The sequence below is a fragment of the Barbus barbus genome (genome assembly GCF_936440315.1).
Source record: "Barbus barbus genome assembly, chromosome: 35".
In the NCBI taxonomy this organism is placed as follows: Eukaryota; Metazoa; Chordata; class Actinopteri; order Cypriniformes; family Cyprinidae; genus Barbus; species Barbus barbus.
Window position 1 is genome coordinate 19,480,025 of NC_136763.1, and position 22,325 is coordinate 19,502,349.

The following is a 22,325-nucleotide window of genomic DNA, read 5'->3' on the forward strand; positions in this document are numbered from 1 at the left end:
AAAAACAGATGACTTTTTGAAAACTGTAATCTATAATTATCATTAATTATCAATACAGGGAACAACACTGAAAGAACACAGTGAATTTTTCAGATGAACAGTTTTACAGAGGAAGTAGTTCATTGAAACGAGCCGTCCAAATGAACCGATTCGCTAAAGTGAATCGACTTCCTCATGCTACTCTGAGCACGCGCATTCACTAGCTTTACGACATTAAATGAGACGTCATCTTTGCGCGCGCGTTATATGATTGGTGTGACATGTGTTCCTGCCTTTATTGGGAGTTTTGACGTTATTGTCTACCAGCGAAATGTGTAAATAATGTTTTAAAATGACGGACAATAACTGTTGCTCGTTTCAGACGGACCTGCCAGATCCGCAGGACTCTCAGAGTCGGTTGAATGAGTGTGAAACCGCTTCTGTTGTGCTCAGGTGTTATTCTGTAGCTGTGTAGAAATCAAGCAAACATAAAAAAAATCTTTGCTATTTATTAATCACTCTTTATTTAATCTCTTTTTTAGTCAAAAACAACGACGAGCTATTCTTAAACGAGAGAGAAGGAAAAGGAAACGTCAAGCTATTGCAAAATTAAGAGAAGCAGGTGAGGTAACTTATAATTTGTACTTTCATTATAGTTACACAATTTATTTTATGTTATGCATGTTATAATCTGCACACACATATCTGTTTTTGGTCAAATAAGTATTGAACACATCACCATTTTTCTATGTAAATGTTTCTAAAGGTGCTGTTGACTTGAAATTTTCCCCAGATGTCGGTAACAAAACAAGCCAAGAAAACAAAAATAAATTCAGAAATTAAGTTATGCGTAATGGAATGACACCGGGGAAAAGTATTGAACACATTAAGAAAGGGAGGTGTAAAAAAGCATGGAAAGCCAAGACACCAGCTGAAATCTATCAGTAATTAGAAAGCAATCCCGGCCTTCATCAGTGGGAATTAATATTAGCTGCTTCAGTCCTAACACCTACAGTACCAGGATGATGAAGATGAATCAAGGGTGGATATTCAGCAAGACAATGGCCGTTTCTCAATATGCGTACTTGTCTGTACTTGTGTTCTTGTGGACTTGTGAAACGTCATCAGTCGCTGCCCAAGTACTGTTCCAATTCAACGTTCACATCTAGCCAAGTCCAGTTCAAACCCCCGGATGTGTTCTTGATCCGCCCCTTTTACCGAGGATGCATCGAGAGGTGACTTGTGCGGACTTGATACGGGCCATAACCCAGAATTCAGTTCGTCCTCCCGTCCTCGAGAGTTCGTTCTTCTGAGTCGAACTTGGCAAGTCCAAACTCGAAAGGACGGAAGTCCAGACTCTGCGAACTTGGTATTGAGAAACGGCCAATGATCCCAAACACAGTCAAGAATACTTGGGTTTCAGAGAAAGAAAATAAAGCTGCTAGAATGGCCAGCCAATCACCTGACTTGAATCCAATAGAAAATAACAACTAGTTCATAGAAGAGGCCCACAGATTTGAAGACTGTGTGGAAGAATGGGCCAAAATCACACCTGAGCAATGCATGCGACTAGTTTCTCCTACAGGAGGTGTCTTGAAGCTGTCAAAACTTTTGTACAAAGTATTAAATTTCATTAGTTCAATACTTTGTCCCTGTGTCATTCCATTTCATTACACATAACTTAATTTGTTTTGTTTTCTTTGCATGTATGGATTACTTTGGTTGTTACCAACATCTGGTGAAAATTTCAAGTCAACAGTACCTTTAGAAATAGATTTGCTGAGAAAAATGGTGACGTGTTCAATACTTATTAGATAAATGCATCTTTTTCAGCTCTTGATCATTCACAAAATGAGGAGCACCAAACTGAAGATGAGGAAGAACCGATGGTTGATGAGCAGAGGTTTGTCCTTTAAAGTTCAGTATGATAAGCTATTATCAATAGGACAAATTATAATTAACTGGACAAACTGCAAAAATGTTTTACAATCTAGTGAGCGACTGCACCAGGAATGGCTGGAGAGAGAAAGGATTGCACAGGAAGAATTCAGCCTGAAGAGGGAGAGAGAAGAGGCGGCACAAAAGAGAAAGGAGGAAGAAGAGGTGAGCAGTCTGTGAAATTAAACATGTCACATTAAATCCATGACGTTCTGCAATGACCTGGATGAATCTCATATAATGCTCCAATATCTGCTTTTCTGTCCTTCTGTAACCACAGAGGAGGATCAGAGAGGAATGGGAGGAGCAGCAAAGGAAAGAAAAAGCGGAGCAGGAGCAGAAGGAGCAGAAGAAGAGAGAGAGAGAGGTGATCCCTGCACTGGGAGGATAAAGATGCAGATGTCTACATATATCCTCTATTGCTCTTACACCTTATACCAACATCATATATCAAAACATCTCAGTTTGTCAGTCATAGATTTACATACACGCCATAAGTCTATGTTTCATGTGTACAGTGTGTGATTTTGTTTGTTTAGCAGAATATTGCATCTTCATTTCCTTAACTAAGATACACAAAAATGATTAATGCAGCAAGTGTCCGCTTCCAATGAAGAACATGTATCTTTTCATGTCACTTGGGTGTATAGTGATAATGTTGCTTGTTGATGCTACAATAGAGAACATGATTATTATGTGCAGTAAACCAGGGATTCTCAGTCGTTACAACTTTTAAATGGATAATCGCAATATCTGTTTGAATTTGGACAGTAAACCCATGTTGGGCATCACTTTGCTTGCCAAAAAACCATTAAGAATTGGGCATTTTCATACATTTTCATTTGGTTACATTTTAAAAGATTAATTTGTTAATGCCACAGTTTTTAAGAACTTTATACTATATCACAAATCTAGAAATATTAAAACAGGCAATTACATAATAAATAATTAAAATAAAATAAAAACATTTCATATTATTGTAATATTCCATTTAGATTAGATTAGACAATGGAAAAAAAAACAGGGCCCTAAATATAAAACTTTAAGAAAATTGTTCAATTGTATACATTTATGCTTTTAATTAATTAGATGTGCTTTTTGATTACTACAGTTTAATTTAATCATGCATGTGCTTAATGACTGTTATAATTATGAGGGTGTCCTTGGAATATTTCTCAGCTGTAAGGCCCCAAAATATTTCAGAACCCCTGCTGTAAAGATTTGAATTACAAAATACATACAACTTTAGTTTATAATGTACAAATGATCTGACAGATTGTCTTAACCAATTTTAACAGACATGTGCTTGCACACCACAGACTTTCACCCGCCATACTGTGTATGTTTGCACCATTTATAGGAAGCTGTACAGAAAATGCTGGATCAAGCAGAGAGTCAGGTAACATCTTGCTTTCCATGTCAAATTTAAGTTGGAAAATGCAGTTTGTTAAAATCATGAAAAGTCTCCTTTATTTTGTTGCATTTAGCTGGAAAATGGTGGTCCTTGGAAAAACCCTGATGCCCCAAAGGATTATGGAACAGAACAGGACAAGGCAAACTGCCCCTTCTTCCTTAAAACGGGCTCTTGTAGGTTTGGAGACCGGTATGTATTTATTAAGCTGATGTTTTCAAGCAGTTTGGTTTTGACTGTCAAAATGACATTTCTGGTCAGGTTTTAGATTTTAATGATGATTTTTTTTGAACAGGTGCTCCCGGAAGCATGACCACCCAACATCCAGCACCACTCTGATGGTGAGGGGGATGTTTGTGACCTTCGGGATGGAGCAGAGCAGACGTGATGACTATGACACTGATGCCAGTCTTGAGTACAGCGAGGATGAAATGCACCAGCAGTTCCTGGATTTCTATGAAGACGCTCTGCCAGAGTTGAAGAACGCAGGGAGGGTGGTGCAGTTCAAGGTAACTAAAATTAAAAACCTAAAAATCATCAACATAATAGAAACAATAAAATATTTAATGTTTAAATCAGGGTTATTATTGTTAACTAAAAGTGAAACTAAAATGTTTCTACTTGTAATAAAATAAAAAATTTATTTATATAAAAATATAATATCTTTTAATCATATTTACAGATTTCTTGACTCCACAGCACAATTTTGTGCTGTGGAGAAAACTCATCTGTTCCATCTTTACTTGACCCTCTAACTCTAGCACTCTCTATGCTAATTTTATTTTATCTATATGTCTTTTTATTTAAAAATAATAATTACTGTTAGGCTAACCAAGACTTTTAATAGCACTTGCACGTTGTTGCTCTTTTGTTGGTTTTGATTGCTTCTTATGTCCTCATTTGTAAGTCGCTTTGGATAAAAGCGTCTGCTAAATGACTAAATAAATAAAATACTTATGGAGGGCACTGCAAAATATATATATACACAGTACCTTGCAAAATAATTCATACCCCTTCATTTATTTCACGTTTTATGTTGCAGCCTTATGTTTAGCTGCTTATGTTAAATTACTTTTTTTTTTTTCACACATCAATCTACACTCCATACACCATAATGACAAAGCAAAAACACAACTGTCACAACTTTGTAAATGCATTAAAAATAAAAAACCGAAATAAGTACATTGCATAAGTCTTCAAACCCTTAACTCAGTACTTAGCTGAAGCACCTTTACAGCCTCAAGTCTTTTGGGGTATGATGCGACAAGATTTGCACATCAGTATATATCTTAATGATACTAAGATAACAATGGTTTAAATTTCACTTTTATCATTTAATCTTTTTAAATTGAATTAAAAATAAATGTATTAAAATAAATACATTAATTTTCTAATTAATTAAATGTGAAAGTTTCTAAATTTATATTAAATAAAAATAATAATAATCATCATTATTTCTCCATATTTTAATAGGTGAGCTGCAACTATGAACCTCACTTGAGAGGAAATGTTTACGTTCAGTACAACACGTAAGTCCAGTAGTATTATATTAGAGACATTGCTGCAGAGGAGAAATTACAGTTGTTGAATTTTATTTTGATATCTCTGTTTACATCCCTGCAGGGAGGAGCAATGTAGAGAAGCTTTCATGATGTTTAATGGCCGCTGGTATGCTGGAAGACAACTGCAATGTGAATTCTCCCCAGTAACTAGATGGAAGACAGCCATATGTGGTAAGGAAAACATTAGTCTAAATAAGAAACTATATTCCTCAATTTTATATTGAAGTTTCTTCATTCTATCACTATTTTTAGACTTTCTTTGTTTATATTATATATACATGTATATTCTTTAAATACCCTTATATTCTTTTTCTTATGTTTGCAGGACTTTTTGACAGGCGGAAATGTCCGAAAGGAAAACACTGCAACTTCCTCCATGTGTTCAGAAACCCAGATAATGAATTCTGGGAGGCGGACCGTGATCTTCATATGTCCCCTGATCGCAGTGGAGGCTTTTCTAGTCGCCATTTGGGCAGCAGAGATGGAGTGCGTTCCCAACGTGGAAATAGTCCTGAGCGCATATCCCAGCGCAGGTGGACAGATCGAAGGAGCCATAGCCGTGAGCGATACAGTTACAGGGGAAGACGGAGCCGGGAGAGGCGGAGTCATAGCCAGGAGAGGCGGGGTCATAGCAGGGATAGGCGGGCTCACAGCAGAGAGAGGTGGAGTCAGAGCCAGGAGAGGCGGGGCCACAGCAGAGAGAGGCGGAGTCGCAGCAGAGGGAGACACAGTCGAAATGGGGAAAAGCATAGTCGTAGCAGAAGCAGAGAGAAAAGGAAGTCAGAGCAATCAATGACAAGGAGATCAATGTCTCAGAGAGAGCAATCCAGAAGGAGCAGGAGCCGATCCCATAGCAGAGACCGGGTACAGCAAGGTGAATGTACTTCAGCAGACTCGAGAAGACAGACGTCAAAATCAAACAGTCCAGAACGGTTGTCCAAAAACAGGTCTGTGAAACAGAAGAGTCACAGGATGGAAAGCCAGAGCCCAGAAAACTCTGACCGAATGGATGCACATCACAAGCACTCCAAAAAGAGCAAGAAGAAGAAAAAGGGCAAAAAGAAACGCAAAAGAAAGAAGAGTAAATCACGCAGCTCAAGCTCAGAGTCTGACAAAGACTCCTGGAATGAGGAGTGTGATGAGATGACGGCTAAATCAGAAGAACGTACAGCTGTGGCATCCAGCACAGGTTCACCAGTAGATGGAGTAGAGACCACAAATTTGGAGGGCTGTCATCCAGAAGAGGAAATCCATTGTGCGCTTACAGATGCTACCAAATCCGATGGCAGCACACAGTCTGGATAGATATTAAAATCGATCAACTGTGTTTCTGTTGTCTTAAAGCAGCTGTTATTTTAGTTTGCATAACAAAATGCCTAGTTTTCCTGATGAAAACTTTTCCTGTATATTTGTAATTAAATCTAGTCTTTTCTGAAAGTGTTGGTGAAAAAATATATATTTTGTTCATTTTCAGCGAGAAGTTGCAAGACATCACGTTGGTAAGCAGACCTTAGGGATCATTTTAATTAAAGTTGTGACAACGGACATAAGCAGCAGATATTTAATTCCATATTGTGATGTTCATCAGAGAGAAACAGATTATCAACAAAGAAGAAATGTAGGGTGGGAACGTGGTTCTGTCCCTCAGTTGAGGATTGGATGGAAGCAGATATAAATCTCACATTAAGATCTGCCTCCATCCAATCTAAAGGAGCAGATGAAACGATTGGAGAGGTCTTGCATTCATCACCAGAGAGAATATATATATACAATTTTATTTTTTCCCCAGAAATACTGTTTTCTGTACATTTACATTTTTCCATTTTAAATATTCCTTAAAATAATGTAGTAATAATATTAGTAGTACTACCATTGGTCTGTTACATTAAGTAATATATTATTTCTGTTACAGTTTCCTCAAGTTAAATCTAGCTTTTATTTTGACAGGTGGAAGACCTATACGTTTCTGTTTGTATAGCCTATAACATGGGGATAGTTTTTCTCAAATGCTCATGAAGTGACTCATTTTTCTTCATCTGTTATACATAAAAGATAGATTGAAGAATGTTGGTGACCACAGTTGTTGGTCCCATTTGACTTTCATAGTATGTAAAAAAAAAAAACACTGTTAAAGTCAATAGGGACCAGAAACTTTGGTTACTAACATCCTCCAAAATATCCTTCTATGCTCAACACAAGACAGAAATTCATACAGGTGTGGAACAAACAGAACCTTCATTTTTGGGTGAACTATCCCTTTAAGATGCACTCACAAGGAATTTCCATTTTATGAAGATGGAGGGGATCATATTTGAAGACGCATCAAATATTTTTATTAGTAAAAGATCATCAAAGATTTGCACAACATGCTGCAATTTCTGACTTTATTCTGTTGTTTTGATGAAGCTTCAAAAGACATTTTCAAGAGGAAGTCAGAAAATCAAAGTCCAATACGACCGCATACGAAGATGATTTTAAGCAAAAAGGCATGAGTGTGGTGGAGAAGATTCTTTGGCATTGGAAATAAAACAGTTGGCTGCTGAATGGCAAATGCCTGAACCAATTAAGTGTTTACGGGAACAAATCATTACAGTGTTTCTGGTCAAGACGTTACTAATACTGATCTTTACTTGTGCCTTAATACAATCAATGAATTTATGCCCAACAATTCTGAATGTTGAGTTTAAATGATCTACCTCCCCTTTGGAGCTGAATAAGAATGTTTGGTCCGTAACACTTCAGCAAGGCTTGGTCTTGAACAGTGACAGCCCATTGACTCGGATCTACAGAGAGTTGCATAAGATACTGGCAACGGTGTGAGCTGGAAATGAGTGTTTTAAGGCAGCTGAAGGTGAGAGGTAATGCTTAAAATCTACAGAGAAGACGTTGTGTGGGGATGTTGACTCTAAATTTTGCTACACATGTACTGATCCAAACAGCTGAACACTATGGGAAATTTGCATAACTACTAAGATCATTTCAACGTTCTTGATTCCCTCAGATGTTTGGCAGTAGAAATACAAGCGTCAATATCTAACTGTTAATGCAGGAAGTGCTGATCACTACTTTTGCCTGCAAGCTAACCTAAAATACAAATGTAGAGAAAATGCCCAAAGAAAAACAGGAAGATGTGTGTTAGTGTTTGGGTAGGATGAGTTCTCATCATTCATGTCAGTCCAATCTCCTCCAGAACACTACGTGGTGTCTCTGCTTCCTGTTAGAGGTAAAAAATCAGAGAAAATTCATTCAACAACTTGGAAAAGGCCCAATTGTCACTTCATATACTAAAAAGAACAAGCAATATGTGTGTTCCTCACCTCTTGCAGCATGTCAGCCTGCTCTATGGCCTTCAGAACGGTCTTCTTCGATGTCTCCTGGGCTTCACCACCCAGTATGAACTCATCCAGAATGTAATAGGCTTTCTCAAAGTTGAAGATAATATCCAGTTCACACACCTGGTGTTCAAATACACAGAGTTTCACAATAAAATAATAATAGCCAGTAGGCAAATATCACAGACAAGTATATGCTTAATAAATCGAGATGAAGAAATTTAAATTACGATTCATCATGCAGCACTAATTTACGGTGATTTGTTTTGGGGGGTTTTTGTATGAGGGATCGATATGAGGGCGAGTAATTGGAGAGAGATGCAATTTTTCTTGAGGTTAAAAAGCATATGCTGACACTCACACTGCCAAAATATTTGTCCAGCAGCTCCACATATCTGTGGATGATTTCCAGGGTTATCAACTCATTTTCCTGGTCCTCCACAGCACAGCAAAAGTACAGGCTGGCATATCTGAAATGCAAAATAAGCTCACCACATAAATTCAAACAGTACAAAGAAAGTAAAATGCTTTTCTCTGTTCCTCTTTCTGTCTGTAAAGCTACCCAGTAAAAAACATTTAAAAAAAAGATAATTTTGTCCTGAGCAATCACGCTCATCTACCTTACTGACAATATCAAAGGCAATATGACTGTGATTAATGTAGCACTGCGCAATATAACAGACCAAGAGTTGAGAACTGACAGTAAAAACATACATTTGTATCAAACATATAAAACAAAAAACCCTCAACTATACTCAAATATAAGAAATAGATTTTTAATATTTCATTTTAAACCGAGGTTGTTAATCAATGGTATATGCTTTTGATGAAGCCATGATCAGCCCATTTATTTCAGCTTACTTTTTTAAATAATCGTGTTTAACAGAGCAAATACTGGTGTATATATATATATACATGCATAACGCTTCATTGGACTGTGTTTTTTCCTCATTGAAGCTGTTAAATACAGTCTTGTCTGATTTCCAAGTACTTTTTTACTTCAAATCTAAGTTGTGATTCTCCTTATAGTGTGTTGGTTTGGTTCACGTAACTCTTTAACAAAGATTTTAAAATTCCCTACAGGAACAATTAATGAGAAAAACACTTCCACACCCAAGGCACTTAAAAATTAAAGCAAAAGTTAAAATTAGTTATTAAAGAAATACTTATTTACAACAATTAATTCAACATATATCCAAATACCATTCTTGTCATTTTAATTGTTGAAAACAGTTGAGAAGGTCAAGATCTCTAATGTGGGATGGACCATGTTTACCATTTTAAGAGGGTGATACAAACAATACAGGTTTTTGAAACTAGCTACTACTGGCTTGTCTCTCAACAACACAAAAAACAAGGGATTTGTGCCTAAAATGCTTTTTTTTTAAAGGTCAGGGAACACCCAAGTCTATCATATTCATGGAAAGTGCCAAATACAGTCCACATCACTCATGGGTTTCTAACCTTTTGTAGACTATTTTCAGATCTCTCCATTCCAGGAAACTGCACATCTTGGGTTTGCGTGCCAGCACCATCTGAATGACCTCCCGGGAGATCTTCTTCTTCTGGGTGTCAGACAGCGGCACGTACCACTTCTGGAGCCGCAGCTTTCCCTGCCTGCTAAAGAGCAGCATGAACTGCATCTGAACAGAGGAAGAAACAGAAAGAGACTCAATCGTGTTTGTGCATCATATGTGTCAAGTCAAGCCAAAATAGCGTTCAACAATTCCAGTCATACAGCCTGGAAACGTTCGTCATGTTGGCAATTTAAAAGCAGTCCATATTTTTCATAAACGAAGCGTTGTCGTTTTGGATGAATTGCTTCTGTTTTTTACAACAATGCGGAAGGATCGCGTTAGCAAGAAGGCTGCGGCCGTGTAAATGTTAAACATATGAACTATCCACACTATTCAACCACGAGTATTTGCTCCAGCAAGTCAAAATAACCCAATAAAGTCAATTAATGAATGAGATCAAATGTCGCTTTTACCTTAAAGTTTATATTGCACTCAACTCCGTGAGCATGGGGTTTGTGGCTGATGGCAGTAAACGCAGATGTGAGGAGTCCCGTTACACGGACGCTTTTGCTGGATCCCTGTCCTCTCATTGGCTCTGATTCTCACCGATGCCACTCTGTATTGGTCCAGACGCAGCCCAACAGGATGCGCGAAGCTCCTATACGACTAAATAAATACAGCTAGTATATTTTGGACTAAAAAAATACAGTGATTTACACAATAGATGAACAAATAGCCGCTCTGCTCATTTTAAATGGTTTTATTGTAAATATAACCTGCACTGCGAGCAATCAAGTTTGAAACAATTACGATTTTATGTTTTTGAAAACATAAAAACTGAGTAATACAGCGAGACCCAGACTTGTGCGTTTGTATCCGAATGATGACAGTGAAAGAAAGTTTTAGAGATGAATAATATTATTAAAAATGCAATAATAAGGAAATCGTTTCACTCTTGTCAACTCCATGGCATTGTCTCATTTTTCAAATTCAAATTCAAATTCAAATTTTATTTGTCAAATACATATACATACGTAGTACGACATGTAGTGAAATGTATTGCACGACTGTCCAACAAATTGTCCAACAAAATTAAGAAAAACCTCAAGTTACAAAAATACAAATAGAAAAAGGACAGTAAACATATATACAGAAATAAACTAGCAATAAAATAAAATAACAAATAGATATGAGAATAAAAATAGATATGAGGAATAAAAAATAGAATATGATTCTATATAGATTCTATAAAAAGTAAAGTGTATGTCAGTGATAAAGTGTCCGTGTGCTGTGCAGTGCAGTAAAGTGTGTAAGTGAGTAAAAGGAATACTAATCGCTTTTGGTCACATGCCCAGAGCTGCTGCTGTTACATAAAACTACAACTTTGTAGTGCTCTTGAAAAAACTATTTGTCTGAGACCAGTAGTTTTAGGACAGATCAGGTCAGTATAAACCACTATAGCACTGTGAGAAAAATACAGTAGTCAACATTTGAAGTGGATCAAAACAGCTCATCAAAGTTGTCCTAAGACAAGAACGCATTTTGGTTTTAGGTTTTAGGACAACTTTGATGAAAGGTTTTAATCCACTTCAAATGTTGACAAGTGTATAATAAGAAAGGAGATAAATCCTTTTAAATGAACAATAAATAACCGAAAGTATCATTCAGTTCTCACAAAATATGTTCACTTTAGAAAATCTAACCTTAACCTTAAACATGCATAACCTCCTTTTTCTGCTCTTAACTGTCAAAGGGCATTAAGCTGGCATAGAACACTTCCACACACACACCCTGCCTCCTTCTCCCACAAAGTGCAGGAGCCGCCCTGGATCTTCATCTCTATAAGAGGTCAGAGCTGGGCTCAAAGGTCCCATCTTCGTCAGGAGAACATCATCCTGCCTCAGTCCCAAGACCATGGCTTCTAAGTCCATATTCACTCCGATTCGCTGTGGTACAGTTACTCCTTACGGACCCAAAGCCTACAGTGTCTCTACAGCATCTCTTCCTCCTGTTATCGCAGAGTTGGTTGCTATCCAAATTTGCAGTGCAAAATCGGTGGAGGAGACGTATGTTATGGCAAACCGAACAGCAGAGAATTCAGAGTCATGCTCGGGAACTGGGACTAAGTCCAGCTGAATGAGAAGTGCACCATGCAGAACCTGAATGACCGTCTGGCATCCTACCTGGAGAAGGTGCGCTCGCTGGAGGCTGCCAATGCCAATTTGGAGAGGCAGATCCGTGAGTACTATGAGAAGAAAGGGCCGATCTGCCAGAGGGACTACAGCACCTACTGGAGCACCATCAACTGCCTGAAGGAAAAGGTACACCTGGTACTTTTTTTAAGGGATGGAATGATGGAAAACATTTATAGTATGCACTACATTAATATATTTTATATCAGTGTTCTACATTGTAGATTGAAGCTGCTACCATCAACAATGCCAACATCCTCCTGCAGATCGACAACTCTAAACTGGCTGCTGATGACTTCAGGATAAAGTTAGTTATCTCAAATAACATTCCTCTATAACCGTAGCTTGATAGCTTTAGCATCTTAAAAGGATAGTTCACCCAAAATTAAAATTCTGTCATTAATTACTCACCCTCATGTCGTTCCTAACCCATAAAACCTTTGTTCATCTTCAGAACACAAGATATTTTTGGTGAAATCCGAGAGCTTCTGACCCTCCCATAGCAAGCAACACAACTACCACGTTCAAGGCCCAGAAAGGTAAGGACATCATTAAAATAGTCCATGTGACAACAGTGGTTCAACCATTATTTTACAAAGTTATGAGAACACTTTTTGTGTGCAAAGAAAAAAATAACGACTTTATTCACCCATTTCTTCTCTTCCGTGTCAGTCTTCGATGTGCATTCACAACTTAAGAGTACCACAAAGCATGCATGTGTTGCTGCTAATGCAGGAGTGCAGCATGTCCAACTCTCTTAGTTCATCGTTTGTATGATTCATTTAAGTAAGGCAGGGCAAAAAATAGCAAGTCATCCTTTCTGTCTTTAGACATGGTTATGAAGACTGTTTAATGTACAGCATGCATCTTCTTCTGCTTGTACAAGCCTCAGCACATCCGGGTTCTATTTCAGAACTCCGGCTCCTGCGTTAGCAGCACCACATGCGTCGAGGTATTCTGTGAATGCATGTCAAAGACTGACACAAAAGAGAACAACTGAATAAATAGTTTAATAAAATTAAATAGTCATAATTTTTTGTTTTCTTTGTGCACAAAAAGTGTACTCATAAATTTGGAAAATTACGGTTGAATCACTGATGTCACATGGACCATTTTAATGATGTCCTTACTATAAAGTGACCAAAGTGCCACTTCCCACTTCCAGATGTTGGTTGTTTGCATTGCGCCGATCGATCGTTGTATGACATCAAAGTACCGCGAGAGCAGTTCGAAAGCATGGAGCCATCTGAGTTTATATCTCAGAATTATGACTTTTTAACTCGCAAGTGTGAGTTTATATCACGCAATTCTGAGAAAAAAAGTCAGCTGTCAGCTGAAAATATTCAGAAGGAAGAAATTCCTTGAGAAATATAACTTCCCGCTCATGTCCACTGCAGTCATAGCATTCACATTCTTTCTGATTTGAGTGATCCTTTTCTATCTAGCTCTAAATATGTTTAACGTGAATTCTTGCTAAATATGCAGTTATATTATGGGTCGTTGGCATGAATTGTACTCGTGATGGAGCGATGATGGAGCGAGTGATGGAGTGAAAACCATGACGCTCCGACTTTTAAAAAATCCACTCCTTGCTCCACTCAAAATCACACCGCTCTTCTCCCATACTCTGATTGTGAGTAACTGTTGCTGTCATGACAGATCTATTTCAGAACCAGCCGCTATCAAAATAATCTGGCTGCGGGCACGGGCCAGATATTATTTGGCCCGCGTGCCGCCTGTTGCCGACCACTGCTTTAGGAGATTGTGTTTCATGAATGGTGAGTTTGTTTGCTTTGCTTTAATCCAACATTTAGATATGAGCACGAGTTAGCAGTGCGACAGACTGCGGAGGCCGACATCGCTAACCTGCGGCGCTTGCTTGACCATACGGCCCTGACAAAGGCCAACCTAGAGATAAAGATCGAGAGTCTGCAGGAAGATCTAGCATGTTTGAAGAAGAACCACCAGGAGGTTTGAAGTAGTTTGCCTGTCTCAGATTAAATTATGCATAATTGGTTTTTGGGCCATATGCAAAATGAAACCTACTACGAAGAGCTTGGTGTGAAATGTAAAAAAAAAAAATGCGTTAGTCAAGAATTGATGTTTGAGTCATGTGTGTTTATAGGATGTGGCAGCACTACTGTGTCAGCTGACAGACACAAAAGTGTGTGTGGAAGTGGATGCTGCTCCTCAGCAAGACCTGACCTTCCAAAACTGAAGGTTTTGAAGAAATCCGTTGTCATTATGAGACCATCATAGCAAGTACAGTGTCCAGATTAGGCAAGTATTTTGCAGGATTGTTTTTCATACTGGCTTTTTAATTTTTAATCATATTATTCTTCCCTAAAACTTTTTCTTTTCACTGCCATCATTCGGATACAAACACAAAAGTCTGGGTCTTTGCCTATATGCTGTAAGAATGTTTACAATAGATGTGAGGAGATGAGTGGGACAGAAATGTAATTTATATATATATATATATATGTGTGTGTGTGTGTGTGTGTGTGTGTGTGTGTGTGTATAATATTACAATATAACATTTCTGTAATATATAGAACCTACCAGTCAAAAGTAAAAAAAAAAAAAAAAACAGTAAGATTTTTGATGTTTTTTTAAAGAAGTCTCTTCTGCTCACCAAGCCTGCATTTATTTGAGCCAAAACAGTTTTACTATGTAAAACAACTGCTTTCTATTTATATATATATTGTAAAATTTAATTGATTGCTGTGATCAAAGCTGAATTTTTAGCATCACTACTCCAGTCTTGTCACGTGATCCTTCAAAAATAATTCTGATTTGCTGCTCAACAAACCTTTTTTATTAATTATTATTAATATTTAAAACAGTTGAGTACATTTTTTCAGGATTATTTGATGAAGAGAAAGATCCAAAGATCAGCATTTATCTGCAATAAAAAGTTTTTTTAACATTATACACTATACCATTCAAAAACTTAGAGTCATTATAAGTATTATTTTATTTATTTACTTTTAATTTTTGGAAAAGAAATGATAGAAATGAATACTTTTATTTAGCAAGAATGGTTTAAATCGATCAAAAGTGATGATAAAGACATTTATAATGTTACAAAAGATTTCTATTTCAGATAAATGCTTTTCTTCTGAACTTTCAAAGAAACCTGAAAAAAAATCTACTCAGCTGTTTTCAACATAATAATATCACTCCATTACCGCTCCATCACGAGTAGGCCTACAATTCATGCCAATGACCCGGCCGTAATATAACTGCATATTTAGCAAGAATTTACAAGTTTAAAATATTTAGCTAGCTTGATAGAGAAGGATCACTCAAATCAGAAAGAATGTGAATGACGGCAATGGACATGAGCTGGAAGCTATAATAGTTCAAGGAATTTGTTTGTTCCTTCTAGATACTGGATATTTTGAGCTGAAAGCATGATTTAAACAACACTTATTCACAAGCAATCGCTCTCTCGATAATGCATTCAAACAAATGTAATCTTTCATCTGTATCTGATTTCGAATGTGTAGAAATCTGTAAGAAATGCATCGATCTGTAGGTAAAATAACTGACGAAAACATACTGATATTTTCTTCACAAAAAAATAAACTACAAAATTGCACTGCAAAAAGCAGCAATTATGCCTTTTAATGCTGACAACCATGTAATTAGCTTGTCATTTGGTAGGAAAAAAAGTTTGCACACAATCTCTTATTTATTTTATTTTTTAATATAGGCCCATGAATGTGGCGTTTTGTTAATGACTGTCCTACCACAGAATTTAACGTCGTCCCCCGCGTGATCTACGCCCCTGATATAGGCAACTTATTAAAGGTTTATTTCAAAGAAAAGTGGGTTCAGAACAATTCGATGTTTGAATGACACTTGAATATATAGTAAAAATTCAGTTGTTACCACATACTATGCGTGAGCTCTATCTGTTTCAGTATACACACATATTACTTGCCATGCAGCATTCAACACATGAAACTGTTTACACATAATCGCTAAATGGAAAAATGCAGTGAATGCATATGAACATGAAAAAAATAACAAAACAGACACCAAAATATTGGGACTGAACTTTAATATGGAATGCACACAATAAATCTCCAAGTCAGCCACTCAATAATTGTCTTACAGTGAATGGTAAATAAAAACAAAATTGTATTTAAAACTGAACTTTAACTAGGACACTTCATTGCATTCATTGTCCTCCATATATTCATATAGAGAGAAAGAGAGAGAAAGTAAACAGAGAGAGATGACCTTTTTAGGACCTTGAAATGAAAAAAGAAAATTTATAAATAACATAACTATATAACATAAAAGATTATACAATATTATAGACCTACTATCTGTGACACTGTTGTAAATGAAAAGATGCACTTACTTAATGTCCTGTTTTTCCATGAGGCACCTGTAGGTGTCGATCTCCTGCTCCAGACGGCTCTTAATGTCCAGGAGTGCAGCATAGTCTCTGCCCTGCTGCTCAATGCCACTGCGCACCTGGCAAAGCTCTGCCTCATATGTATTGATCTGTTTCTGGAAACCTGCTAGCATAGTACTGAACCTAGCCTCTGTTTCCAACAGTGAACACTCCAGTGCTCCTTTCTGTGTGGGTAAAGAGAACAGTTACTGAATAAAACAACATGAAATCAGGTTTAGGTTTACTTCAGATAACAGCTGGCTAAAAATTGCTCATATCTAACGATCAATGCTGAAAACTTGTGCATAAGAATAGATACTGACTCACTTTGCCTCAACTGATTTTTGGAAGTCACGGATTAACACATCGAGCTATCACTTAACAGTTAACATTAGTTAACCCTTTGTTAAATTTCAGACAATGTATTACCAAAACTCTCTTTCCACTGCCTCTCACAATCCTCTCCTATTTTTAACTTTTTTTCTATCTAATCCTTTGTTTAATACATCTCACCATGCTGATTTGAGACTGTAGCTCGATCTCCAGACTCTGCAAAGTGCGTCGCAAATCTGAGATTTGGGATATGGAGGTTTCTAGGCACTCTGTGTTGGTGGCAGCATCTTTACACAGATCTGCCATCTTAAAGAGAGTAACAAACAGACACATCAAGTGAGCTATTCAACTCATGAGTACATATTATTTTACATGCACTAATACCAGACAAACAGAAGTCTCACCTTCTCTTTGAACCAGCACTTCTGTTCTCTGCAGTGTTTGTCTATGATGGTCTCATAATGACAACGGATTTCTTCCAAAACCTTGTTCAGGTCTTGCTGAGGAGCAGCATCCACTTCCACGCACTTTTGTGTCTGTCAGCTGACACAGTAGTGCTGCCACATTCTATAAACACACATGACTCAATGGCTTAGGAAACTATTGCTGTTCTTAATCTTCATTCAAAACATTCAAAAAAAAAAAAAAAAAGATTGTGCTACATACCTCCTGGTGAGTTTTCTTCAAATACACCAGTTCCTCTTGCAGAGTGCAGATCTGTGTCTCCAGGTCTCCTTTTGGCAGGCATGTCTTCTCAAGTATGCAACGCAGGTTATCGATGTCAGCTTTTACACACTGCCGTATCATTGCTTCATTCTCGTATCTGATTTGTGAAAAGATCAGAGAGGAAATAAATCATCATGTTTAAACATGACTATGATCTATGTACAAGCAAAAAGCTATACAGACCCTAATCAAGTTAGATGTCATATTGACTTTTATTATAACAAAGTTGAAAGGGATAGACTTCAAAGTTTTTACAATGTAGGCTACACACTGTATAAAGGTCCTAGATCACATAAGTTTACAACTTTCAAAACAAAAAGACATTTCATCAGCTAAACAATTTATATTTTTGCCAGCCAAAGGCTGATTGACTAAATTGTTCCATAATATCGATCATATTCATAATTTGGTTGTGAAAAAAGAAATTGCATTCCTTACTGTGGGATCTGTGGGACACAAATGAGACCTTACTATTGATAAACAGAATTTGGTTTGTTAACCCAAATTTATGAAAATGTTTGTAAATGTCAAATGCTCCAAAAAAAACAATTTATGTTAAATTGCCTTTATAGAACTCACTTTATCTTGAAGTCCTCAGCAGTCAGTTTAGCATTGTCGATCTGCAGAAGGATTTTGCCATTGTTGACAGTAGCATCTTTAATCTATAATGAAGATCATTGACAAAGAAAACTATAAATGTAGATCATATATAATAAAACAAGTATTTTTGTATTGTATTTGTTCACAGTAAAGTAATTTTTACTAATCTTCCATTTTGCACCTTTTCCTGAAGGCAAACGGTGGTCTTGAAGTAGCAGCTGTAGTCCCTCTGGCAGATCAGCCCCTTCTTTTCACAGTACTCCCGGATCTGCTTCTCCAGAGTAGCATTGGCAGCCTCCAGAAAGTGCACCTTATCTAGGTATGATGCCAGACGGTCATTCAAGTCTTGCATGGTGGCCTTCTCGCTCTTATGGAGGTAATCATAAGTGAAGTGAAGTGAAGTGACATTCAGCCAAGTATGGTGACCCATACTCGGAATTCGTGCTCTGCATTTAACCCATCCAACGTGCACACACACAGCAGTGAACACACACACACCGTGAACACACACCCGGAGCAGTGGGCAGCCATTTATGCTGCGGCGCCCGGGGAGCAGTTGGGGGTTCGGTGCCTTGCTCAAGGGCACCTCAGTCGTGGTATTGAGGGTAGAGAGAGCGCTGGACATTCACTCACCCCACCTACAATTCCTGCCGGCCGGAGACTCGAACCCGCAACCTTCGGATTACAAGTCCGACTCTCTAACCATTAGGCCACGACTTCCCACAGGATAACATCAGGATAACATCCTCCAGTCATGATTCTTGCGCCAAATCTTCCATCTTGTCCACTATGACATCCGTATCCTCCGTCAGTTTTGTTTGGTGGACAAGGGGAGCAAGCATTCGAACGATAAGAGCAGGTAGAGATGCGGGTCTTTTCTCCAAAACCACAGCCATAGACACTGTAGGCTTTAGGTGCAACTGTACCACAACGACGAGGACCGATTATGGACTTTGAAGTCATGGAGAAAGAGCTGAAGGAGGACTTGGGGTTGGAGACAGAGCAGGGCTTGGGACGGGTCTCAGAGCAAGTCTCAGAGCAGGTCTTGGGGAAGGTGAAGGAGCAAGTCTTGGAGCAGGTCTCAGAGCAAGTCTTCACACAGGTATCAGAGCAGGTCTTTGGGATGGAGAAGGAGCATGTCTTGGGGCAAGTCTCGGAGCAGGTCTCAGAGCAAGTCTTCACACAGGTATCAGAGCAGGTCTTTGGGATGGAGAAGGAGCATGTCTTGGGGCAAGTCTCGGAGCAAGTCTCAGAGCAAGTCTTCACACAGGTATCAGAACAGGTCTTTGGGATGGAGAAGGAGCATGTCTTGGGGCAAGTCTCAGAGCAAGTCTTCACACAGGTATCAGAGCAGGTCTTTGGGATGGAGAAGGAGCATGTCTTGGGGCAAGTCTCGGAGCAGGTCTCAGAGCAAGTCTTCACAAAGGTTTCGGAGCAGGTCTTTGGGAAGGTGAAGGAGCATGTCTTGGGGCAAGTCTCGGAACAGGTCTTAGAGCAGGTCTTGGGGAAGGTGAAGGAGCAAGTCTTGGAGCAGGTCTCAGAGCAAGTCTTCACACAGGTTTCGGAGCAGGTCTTTGGGATGGAGAAGGAGCATGTCTTGGGGCAAGTCTCGGAGCAGGTCTCAGAGCAAGTCTTCATAAAGGTTTCGGAGCAGGTCTTTGGGAAGGTGAAGGAGCATGTCTTGGGCCAAGTCTCGGAGCAGGTCTCAGAGCATGTCTTGGGGAAGGTGAAGGAGCAGGACTCTGGGCAGGTTTTGAAGGATGACATGGTGGATGAATGCAGAGATTGATGAACGCAAAAGGGGGAGATACAAAACAAAATGCTCAAATTGTCGTGAAGCATATGGTGCCTTTGAGGCCAGCTCTGTCATCTTATATAGCTGGAGCTTTAGGGCGGGATCTACAATTTGACAAAGGGAGTGTGTGTGTGTGTGTCACCACCAGTAGTATTAGAACTCAAGAACCAGAGTATTCCACCCTAATGAGGAAGCTGCAAAATAATTTATGTGTGTGTGTGTGTGTGTGTATATATTTCTGAACAAAAGTTGGTGCCTAACTGGACAAAGCAGACAATTATGAGTAAGTTTTAACAATTTAGACTTTTTAAAGACAGCACAAGTAGCAAAGTGCGGGTGGTGTTTCAATTATACACATGACTCAAAGTTCACTTAATAGACTAATGCCTTCACAACAAAGACAGACTCAAGCACAACGTCAGAAAGGCCCATTAAAATAATTTTAAGATAAAATATGGTCATTTTGAAATTACTGCTATTATTTTTCCACATACATCATTGGGGTCTCTAAGTCAGAAAAATTAGGCTTAAGTTTCTGATTTAACCTTGGATAATTAAACCTGCGCCATTCAAAAAGTTCAGACTTCTTGAGGTATCTTTTTTTCACAGATTTCCACCTAAAATTTAAACTTATAAAATATAATGTCTTATGGGAAACTTCAAGACTTCAATCAGCTTATGTCATCAAAATCATCAAGCAAGCAGGTCACTTTTAAGATAAAAGCAATAATAGATAGATACAAATAACTATTAGATAAGAATCAGTCTGCTGAAACTGCTAGAATGCTGTTTGCAGGCTCAAATTATGGGGACCCTATTGCATTATTCCATTATCACATATGAATTTATTTGCTTGCAGCACTATTTTCTTCAAGTCAGGTGGATTCAGAATTTCCAGAAAGAAAAATACCTAGAACATGAGTGTCAATGTGTGGCCAGCCTGACAAAGCACTAATTGGCTACTTAATGACAGTTCAATCATTTAGATGTTTTAGAGAAAGGCATGAAAAGCTGTTGAGTGTCTTAGTAATAACTTGACTTAATAGAACCATATGTGTAATTTTATGCGCAATAATTATATTCTTTTTAAAATACTGTGTGAGAGTAGACTAAAACGTGATTAGGAGCTAGACTCACCTGTTAATGGTGATGCATGTCTCTAGATCACATACCATAAAAAGGCATAAGATGAAGGCAAATACATTTCTGTTCTATCTGTCACAATGTCATTAGGGAGGAAAATAATTGTGTTTACTCTTCTTTTAAAAACTTTCACATTTCTTATAATGCTCTGGCCTATCGGCCTATATTACAAACATATAATAATCAAAACTCATCGAAAATCTATGAAGATCTCAATTTCGAACCTGTAAATAGATCCTCTCAGTTTTTCAGAGCCGTGACTGCTATTTCTATGCGGGTCTAGGCTAATAATAATGCAAGTACTTCAACAATCTAGTTTCAAAATAGCTTAACCATCACTGGTAGCCTACATGCTGGGATCCAAAGTCATTTGTCATCATATTATTAGTTGTACCCCAATGACGCACTATACACTAGGCTGTGCACTTATTCATCGGGTGTCCGCACTAAGTTTGATATCAGTATGGTGCTCCTGGGGGAGCTCGGGACCACCAGGTCGTCTAAGGAGGGGTGAACCGGCCCAGGTCGGAGATGAGCAGGTCAAATCCCCCGTGCCGATCAGTAGTGGGATCGCGCCTGTGAATACAATTACATTTACATTTAGTCATTTAGCAGACGCTTTTATCCAGAGCAACTTACAAATGAGGACAATGGAAGCAATCAAAATCAACAAAAGAGCAATGATATGCAAGTGCTATAACAAGTCTCAGTTAGCTTAACGCAGTACACAAGTTTTTTTTTTATTATTATATAATAATAATATAGTGAAAAAGAAAACAGATAGAATAGAAATAGAAGAGAGCAAGCTAGTGCTAGAGGCCTTTTTTGCTTTTGTTAATTGTGTAATAAATAGAAAACAAATAGATAGAATACAAAAAGATTAGAGAAGCTAGTGTTATTTTTTTTATTTTTTTATTTGGAAGAAAACAAGCAATTAGTAAATGAATAGAGTGCAAGTCTAAAAGGGGCAAGTTGTTGTTTTTTGTTTAGTTTTTTGAAAATATATAGAATAGACACTGCAGTGCTGCCTGAACGATACAGCGAGACTCTGTCTTTTGTGTGCACTTTTGAGGGAGTATCTTATGTGTGTTTATTGCAATTTAGTGCCATATTTACTGTTTTGTTTTAATGTAAACGTGAGCCTTAATATAATTCGCAATTTTAAACTCTGCAAAGAGGGCTGTATTACAACTTTGATAGCCAATGTGAATTTAAAATAACATGTGGCAACCATACATTCTATGGTGGCCACTAACAGGTCAAGATGCCTGTACTCGTAAGCCTATTGGACTGCCTTTTGGAAACAACTCCAAGGCCTAAACAAAGTGATAAGAGCACAAAACTTCACACATCTTATCAAAAACAATACAAAGAGTCAAGAGTTCA

At 38.0% G+C, this 22,325-nt stretch overlaps 3 protein-coding genes across 3 annotated transcripts; 1 reads left to right on the forward strand and 2 right to left on the reverse strand.

The window, feature by feature from the left end:
• Positions 1 to 212: 212 nt before the first annotated feature.
• On the forward strand, positions 213 to 7,264 carry LOC306855216 (U2 small nuclear ribonucleoprotein auxiliary factor 35 kDa subunit-related protein 2-like). The gene is made up of 11 exons (XM_079393730.1): positions 213 to 432; positions 522 to 601; positions 1,813 to 1,882; positions 1,974 to 2,082; positions 2,198 to 2,284; positions 3,278 to 3,316; positions 3,405 to 3,520; positions 3,624 to 3,837; positions 4,802 to 4,857; positions 4,952 to 5,061; positions 5,216 to 7,264. The coding sequence occupies exons 1-11, from the start codon at positions 332 to 334 to the stop codon at positions 6,193 to 6,195; spliced, it is 1,962 nt and encodes a 653-aa protein (XP_079249856.1). The 5' UTR covers positions 213 to 331; the 3' UTR covers positions 6,196 to 7,264.
• LOC306855217 (AP-1 complex subunit sigma-2-like) lies at positions 6,717 to 10,292 on the reverse strand. Its single transcript, XM_079393731.1, has 5 exons — positions 10,213 to 10,292; positions 9,687 to 9,865; positions 8,584 to 8,692; positions 8,208 to 8,345; positions 6,717 to 8,104 (listed from the first exon to the last, which is right to left on the reverse strand). Exons 2-5 carry the CDS (start codon positions 9,863 to 9,865, stop codon positions 8,057 to 8,059), a joined length of 474 nt encoding a protein of 157 aa, XP_079249857.1. The 5' UTR covers positions 10,213 to 10,292; the 3' UTR covers positions 6,717 to 8,056.
• A 6,010-nt stretch (positions 10,293 to 16,302) lies between these two features.
• On the reverse strand, positions 16,303 to 18,353 carry LOC306854796 (keratin, type I cytoskeletal 13-like; the record flags this gene model as incomplete). Its single annotated transcript, XM_079393025.1, has 6 exons — positions 16,303 to 16,527; positions 16,856 to 16,981; positions 17,080 to 17,175; positions 17,342 to 17,498; positions 17,981 to 18,063; positions 18,183 to 18,353. 6 exons carry the CDS (start codon positions 18,351 to 18,353, stop codon positions 16,303 to 16,305), a joined length of 858 nt encoding a protein of 285 aa, XP_079249151.1.
• Positions 18,354 to 22,325: the final 3,972 nt, after the last annotated feature.

Coding starts and splice junctions, on each gene's coding strand:
- LOC306855216 (XM_079393730.1), top strand. CDS start 332: ATGACGGACAATAACTGTTGCTCGTTTCAGACGGACCTGCCAGATCCG. Junction 433..521: donor ACCGCTTCTGTTGTGCTCAG/GTGTTATTCTGT, acceptor TCTCTTTTTTAG/TCAAAAACAACGACGAGCTA. Junction 2,083..2,197: donor AGAGAAAGGAGGAAGAAGAG/GTGAGCAGTCTG, acceptor CTGTAACCACAG/AGGAGGATCAGAGAGGAATG.
- LOC306855217 (XM_079393731.1), bottom strand. CDS start 9,865: ATGCAGTTCATGCTGCTCTTTAGCAGGCAGGGAAAGCTGCGGCTCCAG. Junction 8,346..8,583: donor TGGACAAATATTTTGGCAGT/GTGAGTGTCAGC, acceptor TTTGAACACCAG/GTGTGTGAACTGGATATTAT. Junction 8,105..8,207: donor AGGCTGACATGCTGCAAGAG/GTGAGGAACACA, acceptor TACCTCTAACAG/GAAGCAGAGACACCACGTAG.